The sequence below is a fragment of the Schistocerca nitens genome, chromosome 1 (assembly GCF_023898315.1).
Source record: "Schistocerca nitens isolate TAMUIC-IGC-003100 chromosome 1, iqSchNite1.1, whole genome shotgun sequence".
Lineage (NCBI taxonomy): Eukaryota > Metazoa > Arthropoda > Insecta > Orthoptera > Acrididae > Schistocerca > Schistocerca nitens.
Window position 1 is genome coordinate 11,708,868 of NC_064614.1, and position 25,344 is coordinate 11,734,211.

Consider the following 25,344-nt stretch of genomic DNA (forward strand, 5'->3'; position numbering starts at 1 on the left):
GCCACCGAATTGTGTACCTGCTAGTCACTTGTGTGTTCATCGCAGCAGAGTTGTTGTTTGTCGTCAGCCTACGCTGACCAAGCCGCTCCGACTCGAACTAAACAGATTTCTGTAGACCATGTTCACCACTGTGTTCTGTATCGTCGTTAATAAAGATAAGTACCGACTTTCATTTAATCCGAGTGTTTGGGTTTTCATCCTTCTGTTCACTGTTCCAGCGGACCGGTCGGCCCGCTATTAAAAGTGTGGCGGTGACTTCGTAGGCCGTTTCTACAGCAAAGTGTTGTCGCTACGAAGGCCGCCACAAAACTGGCGACGAGGACTTCCGAACTCGTGTGCAGGGCTGTTTCAACTTGTTTCTTGAGATAGAATTTTGGGGGCTGGTTTAATTTGTGTTCACTATGTCTGCCGAATTACAACAGTTGATCTTGTTACAGAGTCAGCAAATACAAAGTCTGGTGGACGCAATCGCCAAACAAGCGGCTAATCCACCACCACACAAGGAACAAGCACAGGCAGCACCGCCTTTTCGTGCTTTTGAGGCATCACGAGAAGAATGGCGAGAATATTTCGCGCAGTTGCAGGCGCACATGTCAGTCTACAAAATCACAGGTAATGAGCGGCAGCTTTATTTACTTTCCACTGCAGGCGTGGAAGTCTATAGACTACTTTGTAAGTTGTTCCCGGAATCCAAGCCAGAAGCTTTAGACTATGACGTTGTTGTTACCAAGCTTGCTGAGTATTTTGAGTCGCGAGTTCATGTGGCAGCGGCCAGATTCAAGTTCTTCAGATTAAAGAAACTGCCACATCAATCTAATAAACAGTGGTTAACAGATTTACGAGGCCTCACCCGTCAGTGCCGATTTAATTGTGTGTGTGGAGCTTCCTACAGTGATGTCATGTTACGCGACGCTATTACTCAAAACATTGCAGATTCTCGTATTCGTGCTGCTATCTTAAAGTTGCCTGACCCGTCCTTAGAGACTGTGATGAACATTATTGAAGCCCAAGATACTTTTGACTATGCTGAGTGTGAGTTAGATCAGCCATGTGTTTCTCAAATTGCCTGTGCTAAGCAAGTTATGTCACGCCCCCGGCCCCACCGGCAGTCAGACTGTAAACACTAGCCGGCCGCGTCATGTTAAACACATTCGTCAGCCGCGTGTGCAAAATGATAGACTTAAGTCTTGCCCTAAGTGTGTTCTTGCTCATCCTCGTGAACGTTGCCCGTTACGAAACGCGGTTTGTCACTTTTGTCAAAGGAAAGGACACATCCAGACTGTTTGTTTGCGTAAACGCAAGAACAATTCTAGTGCTGCCCAGCCCATGGATATTCATGTTCTTCAAAGCCAGCCCGCCCAGGAGGTCGGGTTTAAAGATTCTTCCACGGTTCGTGTGGGTAATAAACTTGTTCGCAATAAGCCACCCACCCAGCCCTCTGCTATGCGACCCAAGCGTAATTCAAACGCTGTAAAAAGTAATGTACAGACTGCAAGTGAAGCGGGAGTTGTTGTTCCACCCGCCAACCCACGAGTTATCGTAAGCAGCGAACACGCGCTAAACGCGCTGATTTTGTGTCTTCCGCCTCCGCTGCACCGATCCAGAGACAGTGTAATAAACTATTTGTGAAGCTACGCATCCAGGATAAGACCTTCAATTTTCAATTAGACACTGGTGCGTCTGTGACTCTCATAAATAGTGCTACGTATGCGGCTATCGGCCGCCCTAAACTTTCAGCGGCAAAACATTCTTTGGCTACTTATAGTGGAGAACAAATTCCTGTGTTAGGTGTATGTAGCGTGCCAGCCACATTCCATGGCAATACAAAAACAGTTTCATTCACAGTGCTCCGCGCTACAGACAGTGTAAACATTTTCGGATTAGACTGTTTTGACTTGTTTGGCCTGTCTATCCAAGACAATGTGTTGCAACTTACTTCTGTTGTTGTTCCTCAGGACAGCATAACCGATTTGTGTAACCGGTACAGTGACATATTTAAAGACGAACTCGGTTGTGCTGCGAACTTTGCCGCTCATATTACGTTAAAAGATAATGCTCAGCCTCGATTTTTTCGTGCTCGTCCAGTGCCTCACGCCCTCCGGGCACCTGTAGAAGATGAACTTCGTCGTTGGCAAAACAACGGTGTTATTCAACCCGTTTCAGCGAGCCAGTGGGCTTCTCCCTTGGTTATTATAAAGAAACCGTCTGGCAAGTTACGTTTGTGTGCTGATTTTAAGTCGACAGTTAATCCTCAGACTGTCATTGATTCTTTTCCTTTGCCTAGACCGGACGAGCTGATGGATAAGTTAGGGGAAGCTCGTTTCTTTTCCAAACTTGATCTCCGTGAAGCATATTTGCAATTGCCCCTCGACGAGCAATCACAACAGTATTTGTCATAAACACGTCGTTGGGGTTGTTCCGTTTTCTGCGTTTGCCTTTTGGTTGTGCGTCAGCTCCGGCTGTTTTTCAGCGTTTTTTGTCCCAACTTTTGGCTAATGTGCCATCGTGTTGCAACTATTTAGACGATATTGTTGTGTCCGGTCGGACGCCTGCTGAACATTTCCGTAATTTGGAGTGTTTGTTTACAGTGTTGTCTCAGGCAGGCCTACGTTGCAACATCGATAAATGTTCATTTTTCCTTACGGAGTTGGAGTATTTGGGACATGTTATTAATGCTCAAGGCATTCATCCCTCCCAGTCACATTTAGCAGCTATTCGTGATTTGCCCGCCCCTCGCAATCTGCATGAATTGCAAGCAGTTCTTGGCAAATTGACATATTATATTAGGTTTATGCCTAATGCATCACAGATTGCTGCACCGTTGCATCGTCTCCGCCGTAAGAATGTTCCGTATGTGTGGTCAGCTGATTGCCAATCAGCCTTTCAGCAGCTTAAAGAGGCTTTATTGAATGATCGTTGTCTGGTCCATTACGACCCTAACAAGCCTCTGGTGTTAGCTTGTGATTCCTCTTCTTTCGGCCTCGGTGCTGTGTTGTCTCACCGAGTCGGTAACACCGAACGTCCTATTGCGTTCGCATCTAAATTGCTAAACAAAGCTCAGTGTAATTATAGCCAATTGGACAAGGAAGCGTTGGCTATTGTGTTCGGTGTCACAAAATTCCATCACTACCTCTATGGTAGACCATTCTATTTAGTAACAGATCACAAGCCCCTGACATCACTGTTTCATCCGTCTAAACCAGTTCCTCAGCGGACAGCTCAGAGACTACAACGTTGGGCTCTTTTGTTATCACAATACCAGTATGAGATACTGTATCGCCCTACAGCTCAGCATGCAAACGCTGACGCGCTTTCTAGATTGCCGATTGCTGCGGATGATGTCTTCGATTCCTCTGACGACTCTTGCCATCAGATTGACGCCGATGAGCATCAATCCCTCCGGGATTTTCCGATTGATTATCGTCAGGTGGCACGTGAGACAGCTACGGATCCTCATCTGAGTTTACTATTACGTTTTGTTCAACGTGGTTGGCCGCCCAAGGCAAAGGACATATCGGATCCTGTGGTTCGTCGCTATTATCCGCAACGTCATCTGTTGTCTGTTTCGCACGGAGTTTTGCTGTTACGCACCGAGAATGACCAGCTTCGTGTAGTGGTTCCCCAAGTGCTCCAATCCAAGGTCCTCGACTTGTTGCATCAAGGTCATTGGGGAGTGGTCCGCACCAAGCAGCTTGCCCGCCGTCATTGTACATGGATCGGCATTGATAAGCAGATTACGCAGATGTCTACAGATTGTTCGACGTGTGCCGAACACCAAGCTGCTCCGCCTCAACGCCATTTTGAGTGGGCACGCCCTGCCGGTCCCTGGCAGCGAGTACATATTGATTTCGCTGGTCCATATTGGCATTCTCGTTGGCTCATCGTGATAGATGCATTTAGTAATTTTCCGTTTGTTGTGCCCATGCAGTCTACAACGTCTGCACAAACTATACAGGCGTTGACTTCAATTTTTTGTATTGAGGGTCTTCCAGAAGTTTTAGTGTCTGACAATGGTCCACAATTTACCTCTGCTGAATTTGAAAGTTTTTGTTCTGCCAATGGCATTCGCCATGTTCTTACTCCGCCGTTCCACCCTCAATCGAATGGTGCGGCGGAACGTTTTGTACGCACATTCAAGGATCATATGGACCGCCTTCGTGCTACGCACTCTCGTCAGCAGGCCCTCATCACGTTCCTGTCGTCGTACCGGACCACGCCACGCGACGGCCCTTCGCCTGCGGAGCTTCTCCACGGCCGTCGTCATCGCACCCTACTACGGTTGTTGCACCCCCCGGATCGACCCGCCGCTTCTGAGCATCGCACGCGTTTTCAGCGCAACGACGCCGTTTTTTTCAGAGTTTATCACGGTCGCCGTCGTTGGGAACGTGGTACCGTGATAAGTGTCCAGGGTCGCGGTTTTTATACTGTTCAAGGTGCTACTGGGGTGCACAGGAGGCATCAGAACCAGTTGCGCCGCGCTGGCCGCCCGGATTCTGCCGCTCGTTCTTTGTCCACAGATTTGGTCCGCGGCGGGTTCCAGCCGCGCCTTCCGACTTCGCTGCCGCCCCCAGGGCAGCAGCAGCAGCAGCCGTCGCCGCTACCACGCCGACAGCCCGTCCCGTTGATGCCTCCCGCGCAGCTTCATACGGGAGCGCCCCGGGTGGTCGCTCCGGCGCCTGCGGTCCCTCTTCAGTCGCCACCGCCTTCGGAGCTGATGGACGTCGACCCCTTAGCCGGGCCGCCTTCCCAAGCGGTGGCTGTGCAGCCTGTCCTGCAGCCGCTTTCCTTGGGCACCCCCAAGGAGTCTGACACCGCAGCGCCTTGTCCGGCGCCCACTCAGCAGCCGTCGACGCAGCGTCAGGAGACGCTGCCTCTCTTCGTGGGTCCCGAAGCCCCGTCGCGTCCAGTACCAGAAGCTGCGCCCGTGGTCACAGGCGTGCACCCTGACCTCGGTTTTCAGTCGGTGTTTTCCGAGGCCCCGCGCAGCCAATGCTGGGGTGCGGACCGGGGACTGCCACCGACAACAGTCTCCGCCCCGGTCTCTTCTGCTACGCCTGCGGCCAGACCCCTCCCCCGCCGTCGACGCTCGCCACGTCATTATTCAACGACGGTGCGGCGATTTGGGGGGGAGGAGTGTTATATCCTAGCCAGTAATGCCACCCGAGCCCGCTGCCAAAAGGTTGGCAGCATCAAAGTCCGGACGCCGTCCGCATAAGCAGCGCCAGCGAGACAGGAAATCGCCGCAAGTCTGCGCGCGCCACCGCTGGCTTCTGGCTTCTTAAGCGCTGGAGTCGCGAGCACTAGGACAGTTCTGGATTCGCCGCTCAGTTGTATACTCGCCACCGAATTGTGCACCTGCTAGTCACTTGTGTGTTCATCGCAGCAGAGTTGTTGTTTGTCGTCAGCCGACGCTGACCAAGCCGCTCCGACTCGAACTAAACAGATTTCTGTAGACCATGTTCACCACTGTGTTCTGTATCGTCGTTAATAAAGATAAGTACCGACTTTCATTTAATCCGAGTGTTTGGGTTTTCATCCTTCTGTTCACTGTTCCAGCGGACCGGTCGGCCCGCTATTAAAAGTGTGGCGGTGACTTCGTAGGCCGTTTCTACAGCAAAGTGTTGTCGCTACGAAGGCCGCCACAAAATTATGTAATAGCGTTGGTTGTGTAAGAAACGCAGACGATCAACAATTAAATTACGAAGCGGTAAATCCAGGTGTGAGACCCGGGCCGCCACAAGTTTCCAACTTTCCTCACTGATTTATTTCAATATTCGGTAGCAGCTATTGTCCGTCTGCCCCTTGATTTGTATAGTATAAAGACTTCAGACAAGTATTTAAACCACAAATATAACTTTTTACGCCCTGTCCTAGCTCAAGAGAGACGAACCTGCAACCATTAAACATCTAAAGGAGTAGTACGGTGCACGTATGGCGACACGGTCAAAGTAAAATTCCAATATATTAATAATGACACGTGATAACCGCACTCAAGTGCAAACCCGAAAGCAGTGTCGACCCGCTGTTCACAAGTTCTCAGTGTGGCAGACTACAGCATCCTGGTCTCGATCTTGTCAGTGATAGCAGTGCCGGAGAATCTTTATAATGATGAGCGTCGGAGGCAGCGCCTCCCGTCGAAACTTCGTGGTCGTCGAGCAGATCTTTAGTTTCCCCGAACGAAAAGCTCCCATCGTCTACCTGCACCTCAGGACTGCAGCAGGGCATCACATGGAGGACACGGACGACGTCTCTGCGTCTCTGTGTTCTTCACGGCGGGTCACAGTACTCGATTTCATATTTGATATCTGACAAGCGAAGGAGGATACGATACGGCCCGAAGTAGCGCTTTAGAAACTTTTCCGGTATTCCCGCTTTCCACCTGCGCTTAAAAATGAAATGTTTCACCAACTCGTCCTGGGTACCGTCTGGTTGAAACAGGAACAGTGTACCCATTGTCGTCTCGACGTCGAGACTGTGAAGCATAAAGAGCCGTCTGACGTCTGTACTCTCTTGTTTCGTAATCAATGCGAATATCACGAGTGGCAGAGTTATATCCTAGTCTCTCAGTTTGACTCCAACGTACATCGAAAATGTACCTGCTAACGTCTTGTTAAGGGGCTCCGGAAAGGCTCAAAATCATGAAAAGTTCAATTTTTACTTTTTTGCGTTTTCTGAATCTGCAGACTATTACCTTTTAATAGATATATAATTTATTCAATTTCGAAGACTACAACTAGTTTTAATTTTTTTTAAAAATGTGTTCTACATGGGCGTGACCCACTGTGGCGCTGTTAAACTGCTGTCAAATGGTGTTATTATTAACGTCCGTGTTCATCAGGTACATTTTAGTGATGTGAGATAAAGTATGTGTTGTGGCTAACCTGTGATGGTTCAATATATATCGCTGGTGTGATTGTCGATTGTTTCATGTTCATTTACTCTGTCGTTATCTCGAAAATATTCGTAATTAATTCTGTTTCTTGAGTCTCTGTTTTGTTGAAGTATAGTAATGAGTAAAAGTAAAGTTATTAGAAATCCTCTGAAGGCTTTTAAGAAAAGGAGAAATGTTGGAAAGCCAAAGGTATGTGTTATTACCGTAAATAATAAAGACGATGAAAATCCCCAACATTGCTTGTGTCCCAAAGAAGAAGACAGTTGGTGTAAATATAACAAAGGTTTGCTAACTGGTGAAGTGTACACTCATAAGCATAGTCTGCCTCATGCAATAATGGAGGTGATAAAACCTATTTTCAGAGACTTAGCAGCACCTGAACTGTTGAAAAAGTGTATTCACGGAAAAACTCAAAACCCCAATGAAAGTGTAAATAGTGTTATATGGTCGAGAATCCCCAAGACTGTATTTGTTGGAATAGAAAAACTTCACTTTGGTGTGTATGATGCTGTTGCGACTTTCAATGATGGCAACACTGTAAGGTGCAAGGTATTTAGAAATATGGGAATGAAGATAGGTTCTAACATGGTATGAGCGATGCTTGCTTTAGACAAGGAACGCCTTCGGGCTGCAGACAGGGCTGTAAAGAGTCTAGAAATACAAGCAAGAGTAAACAGGAGGAGGAACAAGAGGAAGCTGGAGGAGGAGTTTGCAGAGGATGAAGATAATCCATCCTATGGACCTGGAATGCACTAAAAAGTTAATCCAATCTTTGTCGCTCGATTCCCAAAACTTTTATTTTCTCATACTAATTACATGTTTTCTAAGGATCTTCCAAACATATTTGTTTCAAACTTTCAGTAAATGTTACACAGTACCTTCTGCATAATTTAACACAGCCTTTTTCCAAAAATAACTGTATATTTTTGAATATATAAATAAAAAATTGCAAAAAAATGTTGTGAATTTTCATTACTATTGAAAAAAAATCATCTTTAATAACTGAACTAAAATTTTGTAAAATCCCTGTGTTAAGTTGTAGCCCATATTCCAATAAATAATCTGTAAAAAGTTGAACTTCCTACCTCAAATAGGAAAGATGTAATTTATAAGCGTTATTTTAACATTGCAAGTATAGGGCGTTCCGGAGCCCCTTAAAGAGTTCTGCGAGGCCATTCGTCTGTGGGTGGTAGGCAGTTGTCATCCCGTAGGCTATGTGGGAACGTGAAATTACCTCTGATACTAGTCGTGACAATATAATACAGATGTGCTACCTAAAAGTTTTTGCCATTATGTTTACTATACATACACTGACGGAAAAAAAGGTCGCTGCAGCAAGAACGACTTGTGCGACATGAACGAAACTTGGTAGGCATGTTTCTACACCTGAAAGACGATGTCCATTCCAATTTCGCGTCAGTCACATAAGAGTGGCACTAGCAACACCACTATGAGGATGCAAATCAGGTTTGTTTTAAACTACACTACAAAGTTCGTGACCGTTAGTTACCTTTGAGACTGAGCTGATGTTAGTGGACACGAAAATGTATGATCGCAAGAGGTCTAGGCTTCACACGGCCACGTCGCAATACCGAGTGGGAAGGCCACCTAGTTTCGCGTAAGGTTTCGTCGCATCGTAATCCATCCGCAGCAACAACCTGAGCTGTAGTTGGCACCGCAGTGACACAACGAACTGTCACAAATCGGTTACTTCAACGACAGCTCTGAGCCGGAAGCCCTTTAGTGTGCATTCCGCTGTACCCAAACTACCACCATTTGCAAATTCAGTGGTATCAATCGGGAGCTCATTCGAGAATAGAGTGGAGGTCTGTTGTGTTTTCTGATGAAAGTTGGTTCTGTTTAGATGTCAGTGATAGCCGTGTGTTGATCAAAAGGAGGCCGGTTGAGGCCCTGCAACCAATCTGTCCTCGTGCTATACACGCCAGATCTACACCTGGAGTTATTGTAGCACTCTCGTACGGCCTTGCCGCAGTGGATACACCGGTTCCCGTGAGATCACCGAAGTTAAGCGCTGTCGGGCGGGGCCGGCACTTGGATGGGTGACCATCCAGGCCGCCATGCGCTGTTGCCACTCAGGGTGCACTCAGGCTCGTCATGCCAATTGAGGAGCTACTCGACCGAATAGTAGCGGCTCAGTCAGTGAAAACCATCATAGCGACCGGGAGAGCGGTGTGCTGACCACATGAACTTCCTATCCCCAACCTCAACTGAGGATGACACGGCGGTCGGATGGTCCATATGGGCCACTTGTGGCCTGAAGATGGAGTGCTTAGGCGCACTCTCGTGGTAGTCCTAAGCATCTTGACTCGAAAATTTGTACCTCAGTCTGGTGATTCGACCTGTTGTGCTGCCTTTTGTGTATAGCACTCCAGAGGGTGTTTTCTAACATGTTAACGTCGCCCACATACCGCTGTTGTGACCCAACATGCTCTACAGAGTGTCGACCCGTTACCTTGCCCTGTTTGATCAGCAGATTTGCATGCAACCGAGCGCTGACGGCGAACGACAACAACAGCGTCATCCAGAATCAACACTATCCGTTCCTGTATTGACCGACCAAGTGCAACAGGCATGCAACTCCATCCCACAAACTGACATCCAACACCTGTGCATCAGAATACATGCACGTTTGCATGCTTGAATTCCATATTCTGGCGGTTAAGTCGGTTTTTAATGTACAATAATTTTACATTTTCAATGATGTACAGTAATCTCTGATCTTGCATTGTTAATCACATAAATAAGTTACCTAGACAAAGGTATTCCCTTCCCGAAACTTCATTACTCTAAAAAATGGTTCAAATGGCTCTGAGCACTATGGGACTTAACATCTATGGTCATCAGTCCCCTAGAACGTAGAACTACTTAAACCTAACTAAGCTAAGGACAGCACACAACACCCAGTCATCACGAGGCAGAGAAAATCCCTGACCCCGCCGGGAATCGAACCCGGGAACCCGGGCGTGGGAAGCGAGAACGCTACCGCACGACCACGAGCTGCGGACTTCATTACTCTGTATTAATTATTGTTTGATGTGGTTTTTTCCGTCGTGTGTAATGTACTTGTTTAAATCTGTAAACATTTAGATATTATGGGTTAATTAGAAATGAAATATGTATTTATTTGTATAAATTATTCTGTATTATGATGTAATTATTCTGAGTTAATACCTTCAGAGAAAGTAAGGAAAAACAATATCGCTGACAGAGCAAAAATTCGTATAGGAGCATTGTCTCTGGACCAGAGTGTAACGTCACAAAAGAGCGCGAATTAGAGTTACTTGGTTGCAAGACGTGAGAGTGAACACATGCAAATGGCGTGTACCGTAAAAAGACGAGCCTATGTGACACGGAATTGTTACAAGCGAGGCATCAAGACCATGAATAATGTAGGAAAATTAAGAGACTGCAATAAAATGAAGATCCTACTACGAGAACTGGTCGTTTCAAGATGTGTCCCCAACATTAAATAGAGCTAATAGGTGCATTATCGACGACCAACGAACACGACGACTTAACATCTGCATCGAACTGGTATGATCGTTTCGTTTTCGATCAAGTTTGAAACTTTGTGTATAATTATTCAGTGGCCTAATCTGAGTGACCTTAACTGAATAGCAAGTAACGTCAGTAAAAACTGTTGGTAACTGATCTTACCATTAACCTTAGTCATTGTCACCGACTTAGGGTCCCATTTCTTTCCAGCTATTGAATACCCAAGTGTCGTTGCTTAAATCTAAAAGAAGACGTTAATAACTGCCATTGACAGTTTGTTTCCTTGCTGAAAAGATAATCGTAAGTAATTAACAATGAAATCTCAATTAATAACGTTGCTCAATAACGTTCAGATTCAAAGTTATACTTGTTAATTAAATGAAGACAAAGTAAAGTAATTTAAAGTAACTCTGGCAATCTCGTATGTAAGAAATGAATAAATTAAGCTTATATACTTCACCTCTGAGTCTATTTAACAATCGTGTTGTGTGCTGGTTTGGTTAGTATTTTGACTTTACCAGTTCGTTGAAATATAACATTTACTTATTCAATACAAAAAATTTTCATAGTAATTACAGCCATTCAAGGTACGTAGCTTGCAACATCCAGGAATCTAGTGAATGTAAGTAAACGTTAATCTGAGGTTAGGTAAATTTTTGTCACAGCAAAAGAACTACCTTCAGTCAATCATTTACTTTTTAATAACGAGCTTGAGTATCTTTTACAAATTAAAATATGTGAGTAGTAAGTAAATAAGACAATTGTTTTCTTTATTCACAATTATTTCATAATGTGTCGTGTTGTAACAAACATTCGTCAACTTTCTGTTACTACACTTGCAGTCAAACAGTTACGTATTCATTCCTCTCAGCAATATCGCTTCGATATTGAGCAGGAGTGCGCAGTTAGGTCAGCGACTGTGTTCGTCAACTTCTCTGTTACTTAAATGGAATTTCCTGAGGTCACTTTGAGTCACTTGGTACCCCTGTAGGATGACACTGTTTTTAGTACCGAACGAAATCCAAGTACGTTGGTAGTGCAGGATAGAACAGGCTGTTCATTAGAGTAACTTGTTGTTCTCTTCTCTCCACTCAACCGGTCAAAGACTCTTCGGAGTCGATAGCCTTGTCCAAAATCAAATTCATTAGGCATACACGATGACGCTTATATTGTAGCATTAATCTACTAATAAGGCCAGAGGGTACATACTCTAAATTAGAAACCTTTTGCACGAGCAGAGATCATTACACGGGGTACTCCGTGCCTTGAAATGATGTCTTCTGGAAGAAACTTTGTAATTTCCGGAGTTTCGCCAATATGCACGAGTTTGGAGACAGCGTTGTGGACCGGGCAGTCAGTCCAGACTATCCATCGATTCCCGTTTGCTGACTTCGGGAACCTCCCCAAGAAGTCCATTCCAGTTCGATGGAATGGCGCTGTTGCAGGCGGTATTGGTTCCAGATGCCCCGGAGGTAATTGCGGCACGTGCTTCCGTTGCTGGAATTCCTTACAGTGGCTCACGGATCGATACAGACATAGCCAGTGAAACCTGACGTCTCCAACAGACAATAACACGTTGTAAGCACGCTCAAGTTCAAATCTGAATGCAACGTCGTCAATAAAGTACAATTAACACGGAAAGCATATCAACGTAATCAATGTACAACCGAAACATAACTAAACTGGATGAAGAGTGCTGCTGTTTACGCAAACATCGAATATTTCAAAAGATGCAAACATTACAAACATAAGAAATTTCTAGAATCTTCCAGAAACGTTGAATATTAAATAACTACCCCTGGTGGGGCTAGAGCTGTCGACTCATAGCCCACCAGCCAACGAACTTTCCCCTAGTCCAAACTACACGCAACACAGCTCATGGCAATATTAAATGACGTCGTAACATGCATTTTTCGCTAAATGTATAACACTATGCATTTCTCCTCGATTGTGAAGTCCAACCGCTTGAAACACACTGGTTTCTTGGATATTAATTCATTAACTAATAGCCATAATCGCAACTAAATAAATGTTTATTTCGTAAAGAAGCCAATAAACTTCGAACCTTCAGCGAAAGCTGACATGGTTAACATGATGACAACCACTAAATACTAAGATAGTCACCTCACAGACGGTGATAACAGACAGACGTCCGGTACATAAATAAATAATAAAGCATCGCCAGTTGACATTTTTCTGATCTTCCCAAGGCGTCTGAGTGTGTACGTCATGTTACACTCTACGAAAAACCTACGTTTAAACGAATTGATAGCTATATACAAAACAGGTTTGAATCACACTTAAGAAAAAGAATGTAAAAAGTTGTGCTTGATAATTCAGACAAAGCTTAGAAAGGTAGAAATTTTTAGTAGTTGAGGTGAAATCAAAAAGGACTCCACTGCTGTTCCTTTTATATGCGAATTACGTTCCACTTATCATTCAACAAGCAGAAGTGGTACTTTTAGGAGAAGATAGTAGTGTAATAATAAATCCTATTAGATAGAAAGCAACAGAACAGACTGTTAATAATGCTCACCATAGAATATGATTTCAGGTTGGTGGTTTCCTGAAGACAGGCTTCCCTTACAGGAAAAATACTATATATAGTTCTCTAGAAGAAACAGAGTCACACCAACAATTGATGTAACACTGAAACAGGAGTCAGAGAATAGGGTAGTTTGTTCCAAATTTTTGATGGAAGTTGAACTTCCTGCTACTAATAAGGCGAGTACACCGTTCGCTTGTTACATATTTTGACGAGCTTCAAACTGGAGCGACCAATTTTCAGTTATCTTGATGATGATGATGATGTGTAGTTGCTAGTTTGTTTATGTAAGTTTTTGTGTGCTAGAGTGCTTACTAGGCACAGCCTTTTGTTTCAATACGAGTGTAGTGTACAGTACCACCGTTGCTATCGACCCTCATATCGTACAAGCTTCTGTTTATTTGGTTAGAACAGCTGAGTGTTGGTTAGACCGTCAGTGAGACAGCACTTCAGTTTCCCGCTGTTAATAAGGCGAGTACACCGTTCGTTTGTTGCATACTTTTACGAGCTTCAAACAGGAGCGACTGCAATAATGAACCGGAACTGTGATTGTTGCGTACAGATTCGAGCTGAGTTGGTGACCCTTCGCTCACAGCTCCAGGCTGCGTAGGTGTTCGTCACACAGCTTGAGGCTGCTGTTAAGAGGCGTCACTCTAGGGGATTGAACGCGGCGATGCTGGGGACGTTGAGCACGTCCAATGCTGTGACCTCCGATCGGTCCACTGCTGTGACCTCCCCGGGTACTGCCTGCACTGAGGTTGACCCCTCACCCGTGGTCGAGTGGGAGATCATTCCAATGTCTGTCAGGCAGCGAAAAACTTTCCGAGGGGCCGATCGTAGTGCTTCCCCAGTTCGTTTGACGAACAGGTTTCGGGCGTTATCTGTGGCTGACGACGTCTCTGAGCCGGATGCAGTCGTCCACCCTGTTCCAGAGGAAGCTTCTCGGCCAGCAAGGTCTCAGATTTCGCAGAGGCTGAGTTTTCTGGTAGCTGTGAGCTCCAACATTAGGCGCGTAATGGGACCCCTTAAGAACATGGCAGCCAAGCAGGGGAAGGAAGCCAGTGTGCACTCCGTGTGCATTCCAGGGGGAGTCATTCCGGATGTGGAAAGGGTGCTTCCGGAAGCCATGAAGAGTACAGGGTGCAGCCAACTGCAAGTGGTGGCTCATGTCGGTACCAATGACGTGTGTCGCTTTGGATCGGAGGAGATTCCGTCTGGTTTCGGTCGGCTAGCAGAAATGGTAAAGACTGCCAGTCTTGCTTCCGAGATGAAGGCGGAGCTCACCATCTGCAGCTTCGTCGATACAACCTACTGTGCTCCTTTGGTGCAGAGCCGAGTGGAGGGTCTGAATTAGAGGCTCAGGCGGTTCTGTGACCGTGTAGGCTGCAGATTCCTTGACTTGCGCCAGCGGGCGGTGGGTTTCCGGGTTTCGCTTAATAGGTCAGGAGTCCACTACACGCAGGAATCGGCTACACTGGTATTGGGGGCAGTGTGGAAGGGACTGGGCGGTTTTTTAAGTTAGATTGTCTCAGGGAACCACAGAAGGGGCGTCCGTCTAAAAGTGGAAATTTTCGTAGCTGTGTTGGGAAAGAACCAGAGCTCCAAGCCCTAATAGAAAGCACTCTAGCTCCAATAGTTATAAGTACAGGAAGCTGGCTAAAATTGGGAATAAGTGAAACAGAAATTTTTTCAAATGATATAACAGTGTTCAGAAAGGATAGATTAAATACATTTGGTGGTGGAGTATTTATTGCTGTCAGAGGTAGCTTGCCTTGTAGCGAAATTGAAGTAGATAGTTCGTGTGAAATAGTATGGGTAGAGGCTATACCTGACAATCGGACTAAACTCTTAATTGGATCGTTCTACCGACCCCCCGGCTCAGAAGATATAGTTTCCGAACAGTTCAAAGAAAACTCGAGTCTCATGTCAAATAAGAACCCCGCTCATAAAATTATAGTCGGTGGTAACTTCAATCTATCCTCGATATGCTGGAAAAATTATACGTTTAAAGCCAGCGGCAGGCATAAAGCGTCATCCGAAATTGTACTGAATGCTTTCTCAGAAAATTATTTTGATGAATTAGTTGATGAGCCCACTCGAAGTGCAAATGGTTGCGAAAGCATACTTGACATTTTAGCAACAAATAATCCTGGACAAATAATGAGTACTGAGACGAATACAGGGTTTAGTGACCACAAGGCAGTTGCTGCTAGGCTGAATACCGTATCACCTACAACCATCAAAAAGAAACGCAAAGTATATCTATTTCAAATAGCTGATATAAAAATGCTCTTAACGCCTTTTTAAGAGACAGTCTTCACTCCTTCCGATCTGGTCATGTAAGTTTAGAAAAGTTGTGGAATTTTTTCAAAGAGATAGCATCGACAGCAATTGAGAGATATATACCACTTAAATTAATAAGTGATGGTTCTGATTCACCATGGTACACAAAACGGGTCAGATCGTTGTTGCTGAAGCAACGAAAAAAGCATGCCAAATTTAAAAGAACGCAAAATCCCCAAGATTGGCAAAGTCTTACAGAAGTTCGGCCGGCCGCGGTGGTCTCGCGGTTCTAGGCGCGCAGTCAGGAACCGTGCGACTGCTACGGCCGCAGGTTCGAATCCTGCCTCGGGCATGGATGTGTGTGATGTCCTTAGGTTAGTTAGGTTTAAATAGTTCTAAGTTCTAGGGGACTGATGACCACAGCAGTTGAGTCCCATAGTGCTCAGAGCCATTTGAACAGAAGTTCGAAATCTAGCGCGTACTGCAATGCGAGATGCTTTTAAGAATTTCCACAACGAAATTCTGTCTAGAAATCTGGCAGAAAACCCAAATACATTCTGGTGAAGTCACTGATGACAGTGCCACTAAAGCTGAGTTATTAAACGCGGTTTTCCGAAACTCCTTCACCAAAGAAGACGAAATAAATATTTCCGAATTCCAATAAAGAACAACTGCCAAGATGAGCAACATAGAAGTAGATATCCTCAGTGTAACAAAGCAGCATAAATCACTTACTAAAGGCAAGGCCTCCGGTCCAGATTGTATACCAATCATGTTCCTCTCAGAGTATGCTAATAAAATAGATTCATATTTAGCAGTTATATACAACCGATCGCTCATAGAAAGATCCGTACCTAAAGACTGGAATATTGCTCAAGTCACACCAATACCCAAAACAGGAAGTAGGAGTAATCCGCTGAATTATAGGCCTATATCACTAACATCGATATGCAGTATGGTTTTGGAACATATACTGTTTTCGAACATTATGAAATACATCGAAGAAAATGATTTATTGACATATAGTCAGCACGGATTCAGAAAATATCGTTCTTGTAAAACACAACTAGCTCTTTATACTCATGAAATAATAAGTGCTACCGATAGGGGATGTAAAATTAATTCCATATTTTTAGATTACCAGAAGGCTTTCGACACCGTTCCTCACACGCGTCTTCTACCAAACTGCGTGCGTACGGAGTATCACCTGACTTGGGTGACTGGATTCGTGATTTCCTGTCAGGAAGGTCACAGTTCGTAGTAACAGACGGAAAGTCATCGAGTAAAACAGAAGTAATATCCAGCGTTCCCCAAAGAAGTTTTATAGACCCTCTGTTGTTCCTGATCTATATTAACGACATGGGAGACAATCTGAGTAGCTGTATTAAATTGTTTACGGATGATGCTGTCATTTATCGTCTTGTAAAGTCATCAGATGATCGAAATAACTTGCAAAATGATTTAGATGTTGTTGTTGTGGTCTTCAGTCCTGAGACTGGTTTGATGCAGCTCTCCATGCTACTCTATCCCGTGCAAGCTTCTTCATCTCCCAGTACCTACTGCAGCCTACATCCTTCTAAATCTGCTTAGTGTATTCATCTCTTGGTCTCCCTATACGATATTTACCATTCACGCTGCCCTCCAATACTAAATTGGTGATCCCTTGATGCCTCAGAACATGTCCTACCAACCGATCCCTTCTTTTAGTCAAGTTGTGCTACAAACTTCTCTACTCCCCAACCCTATTCAATACTTCCTCATTAGTTATGTGATCTACCCATCTAATCTTCAGCATTCTTCTGTAGCACCACATTTCAAAAGCTTCTATTTTCTTATTGTCCAAACTACTTATCGTCCAAGTTTCACTTCCATACATGGCTACACTCCATACAAATACTTTCACAAATGACTTCCTGACACTTAAATCTTTACCCGATGTTAACAAATTTCTCTTCTTCAGAAACGGTTTCCTTGCCATTGCCAGTCTACATTTTATATCCTCTCTACTTCGACCATCATCAGTTATTTTGCTCCCCAAATAGCAAAACTCCTTTACTACTTTAAGTGTCTCATTACCTAATCTAATTCCCTCAGCATCACCCGGCTTAATTCAATTACATTCCATTATCCTCGTTTCGCTTTTGTTGATGTTCATCTTATATCCTCCTTTCAAGACACTGTCCATTCCGTTCAACTGCTCTTCCAAGTCCACTACCGTCTCTGACAGAATTACAATATCATCGACGAACCTCAAAGTTTTTATTTCTTCTCCATGGATTTTAATACCTACTCCGAATTTTTCTTTTGTTTCCTTTACTGCTTGCTCAATATACAGATTGCATAACTTCGGGGAGAGACTACAATCCTGTCTCACTCCCTCCCCAACCACTGCTTCCCTTTCATGTCCTTCGACTCTTATAACTGCCATCTGGTTTCTGTAGAAATTGTAAATAGCCTTTCGCTCCCTGTATTTTACCCCTGCCCCTTTCAGAATTTGAAAGAGAGTATTGCAGTCAACGTTGTCAAAAGCTTTCTCTAAGTCTACAAATGCTAGATACGTAGGTTTGCCCTTCCTTAATCTAGCTTCTAAGATAAGTCGTAGGGTCGGTATTGCCTCACGTGTTCCAATATTTCTACGGAATCCAAACTGATCTTCCCCGAGGTCGGCTTCTACCAGTTTTTCCATTTGTCTGTAAGGAATTCGCGTTAGTATTTTGCAGCTGTGACTTATTAAACTGATAGTTCGGTAATTTTCACATCTGTCGACAACTGCTTTCTTTGGGATTGGAATTATTATATTCTTCTTGAAGTCTGAGGGTATTTCGCCTGTTTCATACATCTTGCTCGTCAGATGGTAGGGTTTTGTCAGGACTGGCTCTCCGAAGGCCGTCAGTAGTTCTAATGGAATGTTGTCTACTCCGGGGGCCTTGTTTCGACTCAGGTCTTTCAGTGCTCTGTCAAACTCTTCACGCTCTATCGTATCTCCCATTTCATCTTCATCTACATCCTCTTCCATTTCCATACTATTGTCCTCAAGTACATCGCCCTTGTATTGACCCTCTATATACTCCTTCCACCTTTCTGCTTTCCATTCTTTGCTTAGAACTGGGTTTCCATCTGAGCTCTCGATATTCATACAAGTAGTTCTCTTTTCTCCAAAGGTCTCTTTAATTTTCTTGTAGGCAGTATCTATCTTAGCCCTAGTGATACTCGCTTCTACATCCTTACACTTGTCATCTAGCCATCCCTGCTTATCAATTTTGCACTTCCTGTCGATCTCATTTTTGAGACGTTTGTATTCCTTTTTGCCTGCTTCATTTACTGCATTTTTATATTTTCTCCTTTCATCAATTAAATTCAATATATCTTCTGTTACCCAAGGATTTCTACTAGCCCTCGTCTTTTTAGCTACTTGATCCTCTGATGCCTTCACTACTTCATCCCTCAGAGCTACCCATTCTTCTTCTACTGTATTTCTTTCCCCAATTCCTGTCAATTGTTCCCTTATGCTCTCCCTGAAACTCTGTACAACGTCTGGTTTTGTCAGTTTATCCAGGTCCCATCTCCTTAAATTCCCACCTTTTTGCATTTTCTTCAGTTTTAATCTACAGATCATAACCAATAGATTGCGGTCAGAGTCCACCTCTCTCCTAGAAATGTCTTACAATTTAAAACCTGGTTCCTAAATCTCTGTCTTACCATTATATAATCTATCTGATACCTTTTAGTATCTCCAGGATTCTTCCATGTATACAACTTTCTTTCATGATTCTTGAACCAAGTGTTAGCTATGATTAAGTTATGCTCTGTGCAAAATTCTACCAGATGGCTTCCTCTTTCATTCCTTCCCCCCAATCCATATTCACCAACTACATTTCCTTCTCTCCCTTTTCCTACCACCGAATTCCAGTCACCTATGACTATTAAATTTTCGACACCCTTCACTGTCTGAATAATTTCTTTTATTTGATCATACATTTCCTCAATTTCTTCGTCATATGCAGAGCTAGTTGGCATATAAACTTGTACTACTGTAGTAGGCGTGGGCTTCGTATCTATCTTTGCCGCAATAATGCGTTCACTATGCTCTTTGTAGTAGCTTACCCGCATCCCTATTTTCCTATTCATTATTAAACCTACTCCTGCATTACCCCTATTTGATTTTGTGTTTATAACCCTGTAGTCACCTGACCAGAAGTCTTGTTCCTCATGCCACCGAACTTCACTAATTCCCACTATATTTAACTTCAACCTATCCATTTCCCTTTTTAAATTTTCTAAACTACCTGCCCGATTAAGGGATCTGGCATTCCACGCTCCCATCCGTAGAAAGCCGGTTTTCTTTCTCCTGATAACGACATCCTCTTCGTAGTCCCCGCCCGGAGATCCGAATGGGGGACTATTATGAGATTATTATGGGAGGAGGGACTTTGAAAATTCTAGAAATAATGCTCCAAATAGAGGAGATAGGACATATGAAAATGATTTCAGAAACAATACACATGAGGGAGGATGGAGGAGAGATAACAGGAATGATAGAATTAGGTATTGGGGAAGAGAACGAGATAGAAGGGGGTTTGTTGAAACTAGTGAACAAAACGACAACTACTAACGGACAGACCGAGGGAACCAGCCGGGAAACGGTGGACAGCCCCACTAGATGTCCGTAGTTTTGGGGGTAGACAATATTATGACAGGACAACACATAACCGAAACTGGAAAAGAAGAGGATACAATGTAAAGAGTAAGTACCATGAAAATACTGATGTTCTTAGAATGAATAAATTAGAATTTAATAAGAGGTTTTGGGATACTATGAGTAAAAGTGATACAGTTAATAAAAACAGTGTTCAAGCACAGGTAGTTAGTGAAAGTGCAGAAGTGGAAGGTATTGCTCAGTTCCATAGTTGGGCTGAAAAATATACTGGTGTTAATAACAAGTCAGACACATCACAAATAGAATCTATTTTGGGGGGTTTATTTGATAAGAAGGGGGATGCTGAAGTATTTAATGGAGCCAAAGACTCAATTGCTGAGATTCAGATACATTAAGGGGAAACCGAGGATGGGGTTGTTGTGGAGAAGGAGGAAGAAGTAATAGAGGGACATTTAAATAATGATCCTAAGTCAAGTGATGTTATTGATGAGAGTGTGGAGGAAGAAATAAAGGTATTTATAGAATTGAAAAGTGATGATGAAGTAAAGGTAAGTAATGTGACAAATATGGGTAATAATGGGGTTAATTTAAGTGAAATGCAGGCTAGGGAATGTGTATCTGATGACAAGCTATTGCCTACTGGGAACTATGAAACACTAATTTATGAGAATGGTAGTAATAATAATAATATTAAAGAAAATATAAAGGGATGGAATGTAAATGTGTGTATTCAAGAAAAAAGGGAAAAGTTTTTAGAAGTTTTGTGGAACAATTATGGAAACTGTATAAACAAATATGCCTTTTGGGAAGAATTAGCAAAGGTAAGGGCAACCTTGTATCCTATATGGTGGATAAGAATCCGTAGTGGACTTTATTATAAATTGGGGTGAAAACAGTAATTTGTTAAGTGGCAACACAGTGTTAAGAGGAACAGATAGAACAGAGGTATGTGTTTAAATGTCAATGCTTTGCAAACAGAGAGGAATGTGTCTAAGTGTAGGAAAGAGACATTATACTTAGGAACTAAAGAAATTGAAAATGATCTATTGTTTGAAAATACAGAAATCGACAAAGATGTTGAGCTAGGTTGTCCATATGTTAAAGTAAACATTGACAAGTGGGTAGGAAGAGTGTTAGTAGACACAGGAAGTCCTGTTTCTGCCATCACTTCTAGACTTAGAGATAAGCTCAGAAATTCTCAACATTTTCCTGAGATGCCAGTTGTTGGACTAAAAGTGAAAGGAAAAGCTACACAGTTCAAACCAGGGGACCCTGTACTCGTCAAGACACAAGAGAAATCAAAATTATTGTCAGCCGAACTTAAGATTTTTGATATTTACATTGGTCCATTTGAAATAAAAGAAAGCCTACATCCTAATGCGTATAGACTTATCTTTCCCAGATCAAGAAGGTTATTCGGATTAAGAAACATCACTGAATTGAAACCATATAAACATGATTAAACACATTTCCCTTTTTGAATACAGTTACTTATCCACTTTCCATAAAGGATTTTACCAGCAAAGATTGTTACTGGGTGTGCCAAATAGCAACCTATAGACCCTGGAAAAGTTCCAGATCTCTGAGAGAATGTTTTAATATTTTCATTGTCACTATTGAATATTAAATTTTGAGACATCTTCTTTACTTGCAATGGTCAAGTTTAACCATGCACCCAAAGAGGTGACAAACATTTATTACTTTTTTGCATTGTTGAATATGTGACATACTTGCACCAAATATAAAAGACAATGTAAAAATTGTTGTGCAAGACCCATCATTTTGTTACTATTCGTTTTTTAGGCATAAGATATGTGTAAAATTTTCTACACCTAATCAGATGTTCACTAAGTTTGATGTTTGTGTTATATTGTGACCAATTTCAGTGTGCAATTTTGGTATTAATATGTTCTTGTACTATCTTGACTATTTGTCTCAATGGGAGACAATATTTAAAAAACTTTTTTTCAAATGCATATTATATTCATACATGTGACTTGTATAGTGTTTGTGTATATATATATCATGTCCATACTTATAATTGTGTTCTTTGTTTTCATTTCCATTATGTGGCTCAAAAAGATCAGACAGTTGCAATACTTTCTTATGGACGTATGACCTGTCCATCTTTGCTTCTATTAACTTGACTATTCTGTGAGTCAATGAGAGCTAACTTTGAAGTAATTTACATATATTTTTTATATATCTTAACAGCAAATGTGATATATTTGTGTCCGTGTTTGATCCTTTTCCATGTGGCTCACTGGGAACAAAGATTATACAATTTTTTTTACTTTCATATATTACTAAATATTTTTATTATGCTGTCGTACTGAGAGTCATAAAACAAAGTACGTTTGAAACAACAACTAAATTATTTGCAGGAAAAAGTCATTTTCAAACGGTGTAACGGTCATTGTATACATACACATTATGCCTAGTAAAACAAAAAATTTATTAAAGTAGAACTTTTCCAAATGTTAGCCATTTGACACATTGGTCCTAATTGGCTAATATCATTAACATTCTGTAAATGATATTACGCGAGGGGGGAATTGTAATTGAACCTATTAACGGCTTTACTTTACCGAAGTATGCGATACCCTCCAAATTCAACCAGTTTAACGAGTATTTATGATTATAGAAAAGTTATTGTGTCTGTTAACAATAATTGCATAACATGTCTCCATAAACAGTCAACCCATTAAATTATACAGAATAACTGACCCACACAAAAGTTAATATCACTTGATCACTGATACAGCAAATGTCATCATGTAAAAACACTAAGTTCATCTTAAATAATTAATATGAAGTACGAAAACTAGTGGCCAACTTACATATTTTGGATCTCCTTAAATAAAAATCACCCAGTGAAATCTATTTGTTCACTAGGACCGTTTTCACTCAGTATTCACGTAAACTCTCCTATTTTAGACGAAAACCAATGTAATTCTTAATAATTCATGTTATTTACTTATTTATGCAAATTAGAGAATTCAATTGCCAAACTTTTAAAAAACGGCCTTTTTGTACCAAAGAATTATTCTGTCAAGTCAACAAATCTGTCTGTCATTTTAATAACATGTTAAAATATGTCACTCGATATAAATTAATAACTTTTCTGCAGAAATTATGATAACAGATGTACATGTGACTTATAAGCGATATCTCTTTTTAGTAGTTCTTTGACAAGCTTATAAATACAAGCAGCAAGAAGGGTCGAGAGCGCAGTCGGAATGTCACTTTGCTAAAGTGTGTATGTGTGTTATTGTTCGAGGTGGATAAACAATGCAAAGAATATGTAAAAGAAGTACTACTTTGTGTTGTGTCATTGTCTTTGGTGGACAGTGGAATTAATATGGCCACCAGAGTAATAAATATTTGAAGTTTAAATATTTGTTGGTTTCGCTCGTTATTTATCATCAAAAGCACATCAAAAACACGGGACCTCATCTTTTTACCCCTAGACAACCAGATTTAGAGCCAGCATCAGTATCGAGACACAGCAGCCATACAGCAAGCAGCAGCGATTACCACAATGCATTTTAATGGCGCCAACCTAACATGAAGTGCTAACAAGCTCCGTAAATGGGAGTGAAATAGTACGATTATAGCAATATCTACGACTAGGCGACCATTGTAACCTCCAACGTCCTCACATGAGGAAAGTTTCCAATCGATTTCTCATACACAAACAGCAGTTGACCGGGGTTGCCTGGTGAAACGTTGTTGTGATGCCTCGTGTAAAGAGGAGAAATGCGTACCATCACACTTCCGACTTTGATAAAGGTCGGATTGTAGCCTATCGCGATTGCGGTGTATCGTATCGCGACATTGCTGCTCGCGTTGGTCGAGATCCAATGACTGTTAGCAGAATATGGAATCGGTGGGTTCAGGATGGTAATACGGAACGCCGTGCTGGATCCCAACTGCCTCGTATCACTAGCAGTCGAGATGACAGGCATCTTATCCGCATGGCTGTAACGGATCGTGCAGCCACGTCTCGATCCCTGAGTCTACAGACGGGGACGTTTGCAAGACAACAACCATCTGCACAAACAGTTCGACGACGTTTGCAGCAGCATGGACTATCAGCTCGGAGACCATGGCTGCGGTTACCCTTGACGCTGCATAACAGACAGGAGGACCTGCGGTTGTGTACTCAACGATGAACCTGGGTACGGGAATGGCAAAACGTCATTTTTTCGGATGAACCCAGGTTCTGTTTACAGCATCATGTTGGTCGCATCCGTGTTTGGCGACACCGCGGTGGACGCACATTGGAAGAGTGTATTCGTCATCTCCATACTGGCGTATCACCCGGCGTGATGGTAAGTGGTACCATTGGTTACACGTCTCGGTCACCTCTTGTTCGCATTAACGTCACTTTGAAGAGTGGACGTTACATTTCAGATGTGTTACGACCCGTGGCTCTACCCTTCATTGGCCGGCCGGTGTGGCCGTGCGGTTAAAGGCGCTTCAATCTGGAACTGCGTGACCACTACGGTCGCAGGTTCGAATCCTGCCTCGGGCATGGATGTGTGTGACGTCCTTAGGTTAGTTAGGTTTAAGTAGTTCTAAGTTCTCGGGGACTGATGACCACAGATGTTAAGTCCCATAGTGCTCAGAGCCATTTGAACCATTTTGAATCTACCCTTCATTGGATCCCTGCGAAACCCTCCATTTCAGCAGGATAATGCTCGACCGCATGTTGCAGGTCTTGTATGGGCCTTTCTGGATACAGAAAATGTGCGACTGCTGCCCGGGCCAGCACATTCTCCAGATCTCTCACCAATTGAAAACGTCTGGTCAATGGTGGCCGAGCAACTGGCTCGTCACAATACGCCAGTCACTACTCTTGATGAACTGTGGTATCGTGTTGAAGCTGCATAGCCATCTGTACCTGTACACGCCATCCAAGCTCTGTTTGACTCAATGCCCAGGACTTTCAAGGTCGTTATTACGGCCAGAGCTGGTTGTTCTGGGTACTGATTTCTCAGGTTCTATGCACCCAAATTTCGTGAAAATGTAATCACGTGTCAGTTCTAGTATAATATATTTGTACAATGAATACCCGTTTATCATCTGCTTTTCTTCTTGGTGTAGCAATTTTAATGGCCAGTAGTGTAAGTTGTAAATCTAACGTAAAAATATTCCTCCTGGATATCTGCTCCTATTCCACGGACGAATTTCTATTTGAGAACTGGCAAGCTATAAAACAAAATAAAATAAACTACTTTTCAATTGTAGTGGGATGAAGAGGAATAATTAACATTAATACAATCGTGTACAATGTATACCAGCAAACTGACTCATTTCACATCAATTCGATAAAAGAATCGTTCAAATGATCTACGCAATCTGTAACCAAGTATCTAACATCATCAACTTCTGCTTGAGGCGGTTCTGTTTAATGAACACCACTGCGCACGTGATCATTTATGAGTC

At 42.9% G+C, this 25,344-nt stretch overlaps 1 protein-coding gene across 1 annotated transcript in view; it reads left to right on the plus strand.

Moving 5' to 3' along the window:
- Positions 1–1,326: 1,326 nt before the first annotated feature.
- LOC126241361 (proline-rich protein 2-like) overlaps positions 1,327–25,344 on the plus strand; it is an 85,891-nt gene continuing 61,873 nt past the window's right edge. The window contains exons 1-2 of the mRNA XM_049948000.1: positions 1,327–1,456; positions 4,518–5,038. Coding sequence (XP_049803957.1) covers positions 1,327–1,456; positions 4,518–5,038 — 651 coding nt within the window. The remainder of the gene's footprint in view (positions 1,457–4,517; positions 5,039–25,344) is intronic.